Source organism: Conger conger, chromosome 9 (genome assembly GCF_963514075.1).
Source record: "Conger conger chromosome 9, fConCon1.1, whole genome shotgun sequence".
Taxonomy (NCBI): domain Eukaryota; kingdom Metazoa; phylum Chordata; class Actinopteri; order Anguilliformes; family Congridae; genus Conger; species Conger conger.
Genome location: NC_083768.1, coordinates 4,213,902 through 4,220,917, shown reverse-complemented (window position 1 = coordinate 4,220,917; position 7,016 = coordinate 4,213,902). Strand labels below are relative to the sequence as shown.

General features: G+C 42.0%; 1 protein-coding gene across 1 annotated transcript; it reads left to right on the top strand.

Annotated features, from left to right (window-relative positions):
• Positions 1 to 600: 600 nt before the first annotated feature.
• On the top strand, positions 601 to 6,639 carry LOC133136713 (NXPE family member 2-like). Its single transcript, XM_061254374.1, has 3 exons — positions 601 to 1,208; positions 5,267 to 5,406; positions 6,107 to 6,639. Exons 1-3 carry the CDS (start codon positions 601 to 603, stop codon positions 6,637 to 6,639), a joined length of 1,281 nt encoding a protein of 426 aa, XP_061110358.1.
• Positions 6,640 to 7,016: the final 377 nt, after the last annotated feature.

Genomic DNA, 7,016 nt, shown 5'->3' with positions numbered 1-7,016 from the left:
GTTTTAAATGTTAATGAACTTGTTTACATGTACATGTTCTGTATGCACTGCCAAACATTAAAGAAGTTGCCATTTAAAACAGAATCTCATTTCCCTGACACTGCTGAACTGATGTTTTACGAGACAGGGATACTACGGTCAGTGTTTCTCTTAGTTTGGCCTCTAGGTTTGAAAGCTCACTGGGATGGTTCAGTGTGTTTGAAATGTGATGTGTGCTTCTGTATGTGTGTGAGGATGTGTCCATGCATGTGATGTGTGTGTATGTGCAGAGTATAGAGGAACAGAGAGAGACACCAAATTCAATTAAATTCTCTCTGCCCTCAGGTTGTATTGGGTAAACCGTACCCCAACAGCTTGCAGGTTGCACATTTTTTGAGACTTCTCTGTCTGTTCTGAGCAGACCTCACTCTGAATATAACATCATTGCATCATATTGGGACCTCTATCAATGAATCAGACAACCAATAATAAGGAAATGGGGGTGGTGAGGAGGGGTTGGATTATTAAGTCTATGATGACTGATCAAACGTCTGATGAACCTCAATTTCAGCAACCTTTGAGTTTTTCATTATTCTCAAACAGGAGTCTGTGGATGACATAATGCGTTCAATATTGGGCGATCTCCCAAAAGCTGGTAACTTCAGCTCTATCGAAAGCTCTTCCAGTGGCCGACACAGTGTGGTCAACCTGGAGCAGCCCAGAGCCCAGTACTGTGTGGGGGACACCTTGAGCGTGCAGGTGAACGTGAAGGACTACAGGGGGAACCCAAAAGCGCATGGAGGCGACTTCATCCTGGCCCGGATCCACTCTCCCGAACTCCAGGCTTCTGCATCAGGACAAGTCACTGACCTGCTCAATGGCTCCTACCGTGTGAGTTTCCACCTGTTCTGGCCTGGAGACGTACTGGTGTCTGTGATTCTCATGCACTCCTCTGAGGCAGTTGGGATCCTCAGGAGAATCAGTGCGCACAACTATGATAAGATAATATACATCGGAACCTTCTATAGAGGTAAAAAAAAGGAGCAATCTCGGTGTGGCGTCCGGCTCAAATCGGACAAGCCCCTCTGCGAGTACAGGAAGAAGGAAGATGCGGAGTACTACGCCTGCATCCCACCCAAAACCCTTCCCTGCAGCACCCTGAGGACCATGCGGTCAGGAAATGGCCCAATTCCTAACATGACCAAGGATGAGTATGATCTCTTGAGCCAGTAAGTCGTGGTGTGTGGACAATGCAAACTGTTAAAGGGGTGGTTCTAAAACTCGGTCCTGGGGACCCCTGTGTACCTTGGCTTTCATTTCAACCACAGTCACAGTTCCACAATTGTAACAAATGGTACATTTTTCTTAAATGGGGCCGTTTCTTGTTTTTAGGGGTTAGTTTCTTTAGCACATTATGTTAGAAACTGCTATGGGGCATTACATTGCACCACAACACCCCTTGGATGTTCTTTCTTTTTCTTTGTTTTGGGAGATAGTGAGATCAAGAACTGGGTTGTGGGGTGTCATGATGACTAATGCGTTGTGGCACATAATTGTCAGGAGTGGGGGACAGAGGAACCAATAGCAGACGCAGGGGTAATGTGCAAAAGGCAGGCTTCATTTGACAAGGGGCAGGCAGATCGTAATCGAGTTCAAAACTAAAGATAAAGATCAAACCAGAAAAAGAACAAATCAAAATCCAAAAAACACAGAGAGTCAAAAGCCAGGCAGAATTAAAAACCAGAAATATCAAAAACTGAGAAACAAGACAGAATGCAACAAGGACAAAGGAACGGGGGAGGGGGCTAGAACTCGGGGAAAGGAATACAAGGGCTTGGAACTCGAAAAACTGGGAGAGACGAACTAGCAAAGAACAACTGAGAAGGACAGGTATAACTACACAGGGGAATGAGACAACCTAGGTGGGGCTTGGGAGTGAGGGCGGTCTAACAAATAAACACCAGGTGAAAAACATGAAAGGGCAATAATACAATAACGAGGGATGCACGAAGACACACATGAAATAGAAACGGCTCCGGACTAGGGAGTGGACAATTGCACAGAGTTAAGGAACGTAGTGATAGGGGAGAGCAGGTGCGAACACTTCGCTGAATCAAGGCCAGCAATTTAGGGATAGAACAGGGAGGCGGAGTTATCGAGCAGTATAGAAGTAGAGAGTTAGTCTGTTAGTTATGTGATGAAACTATAAATACTCTAAACTAGTAGTTTGTGCCGTAGTGCGTAGGGCGTAGTCCTTAAGGTACATGACTGGGATGACTGAGAGCTGCAAGGTCGGTGGTTCGATCCCCGCTGTAGCCACAGTAAGATCTGCACAGCCGTTGGGCCCTTGAGCAAGGCCCTTAATCCTGCATTGCTCCAGGAGAGGATTGTCTCCTGCTTAGTCTAATCAACTGTACGTCTAATCAAATGCCATTGATGATGATGATGATGATGATAATGTTAGTTAGACAAACATATTAGTGTGCTAATATAATTAGTACTGTACAAATTATATGTTAGTAGTTATTAGTAGATTAGTGCTATCTACAAACATCAATGGAGGAAAAGCAGGAAGTAAGTGAAATGAAACTGAGAAGGAATCGTGGGAACCCGGAAAATTCCGAAACCACCCGAATAGTGAATCACGTAGACAGGGAAATGAACCAAGCTCAGATTACACTGAGACACAGACATCACAGGGGAAGCAAAGAAATATGAATAAATAAACAGAGGACCAGACATTATTTAAAATAATAAATTCAGAGAATAACAAAATTAAACAGACAGAACTCAGGAACATTACAAAATTGTGATTTTTAGAGGTTCCTATCTTTGTAAGGAAAAACCCTAAGTCTCATAACTGGCCTCAGAAAACATGTATACAGGCATCTATTATCTATCTTGGAGGAGATGCAGTGCAGTTTGTAAGCACTGTGACAGTGGTACAATATCTAATAATTAAGTCAGCATATTAGCTAATAAATGATGGTTTACCTGATATTTCTTAATGAATTCATGGTTACTCTGCAATTAACAGGTACAGCGACCTTTACCCAACAAGATGCTTGTTGATCCTTGATTCGTCTTTTGAAACCAGTAATAAATGCGACTGGTTCCTGATTTGTAATGTTAGTGTGCTCAAAACCCTTGAAGGCTTAATGTGAGCTAACTAATGGCATGGTATAATAAAACAAATAGTACTTTGTGTCTGTATCACTGTCCTAGACACCCTTGTGAACATTTGTTGCAAATATTAAAAGACAAATAAATGACAATCTTTATTTGCACTTTATTATACGTCACCCTGGACAGCAGCGTCTGCCAAGTGACTGTAACTTTGGCCCAGGTTCTGAACACTCAGATGTTTACTGAAGTGCAGCTGCCAAGAAAAGTGACAATTTACATTTATAATTTATATTTATATAATTTATAACACTGTCTTTGATTATCTATATTTCCTGTCCTGTTGGTTGAAATTGAAATTAAATACTCTAGCTGTACTCATTTTTTAAATATTCATGAGAATGTGTACTGATGTGTACTGAGCTAAACTTCAAAATCTTTCCCACCTTTCATTTGAAGGAAAAACACTGGAATTGCAATGAGAAACAGTTTTGCTTCCGTGAAAGTCGTCAATTGCCCCGGTATGTCCCCTTATGTCTGAAGCAGTCGGTCTCATTTTCTCCTGCTATTCTCACTGTTCCTTTTCTGATTCCCCTGGATCGATGTGACCACACTGTGGATGTTTGCCAACTGCCAGTTACCTGCTTCATTTTAACAGAGCTGCCCGTGAACCCAGACTAGTGAAAATGTTCTCACAAATGTTACTGAGACGGGTGCGTGGGGGTTGGACCCAAAATGCACGACTCAGAAACAATGGTTAGATAAAGTCCCGTCAGGGCGAATCCCAGGAGCGTAGTCAACACAAGCAATGTCCATACACGTAGATCCAGCCAAACAAAAAGTAAACAAACAAAAAGCACGGTGCTGAGGGAAGAGGCAAACTCGTAGTCGGTAGACGTGCAGGAAGGTCCGGTAGCAGGAGAGCCGTCAGCGGGGCAGAAGTACAGGTGGACGGCAGGCAGAGTCGTAGTCGAGGGCGATGCAGAAGTCGAAACCATGAAACAATCAACGAGGCAAAGGTACAAAACGGTAGGCGAAGACGTGGTCAAAAAACAAACAATGGTCAACGAAACAGAAATCAATAAATGATGGTCGGTAAAACAGGCTTGGATCTTAACGTGAATCAATCAGTAAAAATGCTCAAGAGTTGCGTAGTAAACTAGAGGTAGACAATTTCGCAGTGGACAGTAGCGCGACTGGGATATAAATGCAGGTGTAGACAGGTGTAGACAATTAGTTAGAGCGCAGCAAGGAAATAGAAAACAGGTGCGATGGATGACAAGTTAAACAAGGTAATTAGTAATCGTTAGTAATAAACCTATCCTGCCCTAGCATTAGTAAATTAGTAAATGCACGAGAAACGTAAGGTAACATGAACACATGATTAGTTTGTTAGTTCTATCCAATCCTGATCTAGCGTTAGTAGTTTTAGTAAATAGACAAATGGAAACAATTAGGGTGTGAATGACAGAAAGAGAGAGAGAGAAAGGCGGAAAGCCATGTAAAAGTGTTTGTTGAAAACAGTAACCAGTCTCCGTAACAATAAACATAAATCAAAACATAACACAAAACGAAACTAAGACGATAACCACTCAACATAACAAGGTAATATAATCGTAACGAAACATAACTAGACATGACGAGAAAATAAATCGTAACAAGAAATAAACTAAACAACATAACAAACCTAGACTAACGTAAAACATGATAAGACAATACAAGACTAAGACAAAATGAAAAAATATAAAACATGGCGAGACAGACCTGAAACGTGACAATTACCGGAAAGTTTTGTCCATAATGTTGCCACTACATGGCAGCAATCACAGATTGTCAGGAGTGTGGAAAGATTTCTTCATTCAGTCAGAGGCAGTAATGAGTTAATAATGGTGTGACTTTAGGACACTGAAAACTATTTCACTCTTGGGATCTGAGAGAGGCCAGCTCAAAATCCAATTTTTTTGTCAGGTTTGAAAAGAGATAATGGTGTCATTCTTTGAGCCACAACTTTATCAACCTTCCTAACACTGTGAATCTCTTCCTTTGCTCTTTCTTTCTCCATCTTTTTCATTCCCTCAGCGGGAAACCAAAGACCAACTGAAAAGTGCATGGTGGGATTTGGAATGAAGTCCCCTTTACCGACCGGCTACTTCTTTAAAAACAGATGGTCTTCCTCCTCCTGCCAGACTGGCAGCTTATTCAGTGCAGACGCCATTAGCAGATGCCTGAAGGACAAGAAGCTGAAACTCATAGGCGACTCCACTGTGCGTCAGTGGCAAGAGACACTCATGAGAATGCTGAGAGGTAATGGCAATCTACAATATCACATAAACACGATCATTTGGGTGAACACTTGTAGGCCAGCGATAAAATGCCTGCATAAAATATTTGTTTTGTAATGATATTAACCAACTTTCTGTGTTACAGATTTTTTGAAAGTAACATAAAATTATTCACATAGTGACTACTTTTGTGTTATATCTACTATTTGTGCTTCAAAGAGAGACCAAAGCTGTCCCTAAAATGGACCCTTGAGGCACTCCACAATAATTAGAGCTGAAGATCGATACAAATGCATGTTCTAAGGTGGTCCATTAAAATGGCAGGTTCAGCTGTTTCAAAGGCAGCACTGAGATCTAATAAAACTAAAATGGAGGAATTTCCAGCATCAGCATTTTGTAGAAGGCTACTTTAATTAAGGCAATTTCATTCCTTTCCATTGAGCAGAAGCCAGACAGGATTTGTCTTCATTTCTACTCATTAACGGCTTGTAATTGTCTGGAACTAGCATTTTATAGAATCTTTTGCATAAAGGGCAACTTAGAAATTGGCCTGAATGTATTTAAATGGGATACATGTTTCTGAATGATGTCATAGCTTCTTTCTTGACCACATTTTCTGTATAGTGACAGATTCAAATTGTCCAGAATGACAGTGTGCGGCACAATTTTTAAAAGGGACACCAGGATTACCTAATTAACCATTCAGTGTTTTGCTGTTTCAGGTCTGAAATATGTGAAACCGTATGATACACATTACTTTGCCCGGGCTGTGGACCCTGAAAAGAACATCACTGTCCAGTGGAAAATGCACGGCCATCCTTCTGTCACTGGCTACAACGTGGTTAAAGATCTGTGCGGGTACATTTCCGCAGAAGTAGACAGAGTAGCTGTTGGTGATGTGGTGGTCATTGGAGTGGGACAGCATTTCAGGCCCTTTCCCCTGGAGATCTTCATCCAGAGGCTGATCAACATGCGGAAGGCCATCCTGAGGCTCCAGGAACGTAGCCCCCAGACCCTCGTTGTCATCAAGCTGGAGAACAACAGGGAATTTGGTTCAACGATGACCCACCTGAGTGACTGGTTTGGCTATGTGCAGAACCTGGCTCAGAGGAAGGTATTCAGGGACCTGAAGGTGGTGCTGGTAGATGCCTGGGACATTACAACAGCAGCTAACACCTTCGCAATCCACCCTAACACCATTGTTGTTTACAATGAGATATCTCTGGCTCTGTCACACCTCTGTCATGATGCATAGAGGTGCTTTCTGAAAGGAACTATATAGCTGGGCTTTCAAAATCCATTTCTGCACAGATTATGTTCAAAGCTCAGGGGCTTGTGAAACAGGACACTGTGTGTTGCCATTTTTAGGTTTTTAATTGTGTCTCTTACAGTGATAGTTGGTGTTTTAATTCTTAAGTGGGTTTTTATTTATATTTCATATTCCGGGATTTTTCAAGCCCCTGAATTCAGCCAAATGTATTGATCTCTCACCAGTAGCCATTCCTACTGAGGTCAGGAGGAGTCCTCTCTGATTATTTCTCTCACTGCAGATCACACTCCATTAACACTGTATGATTTAATTGTGTCAGGTGGTGACGCACCACTGATCACACTCCATTAACATTGTATGAC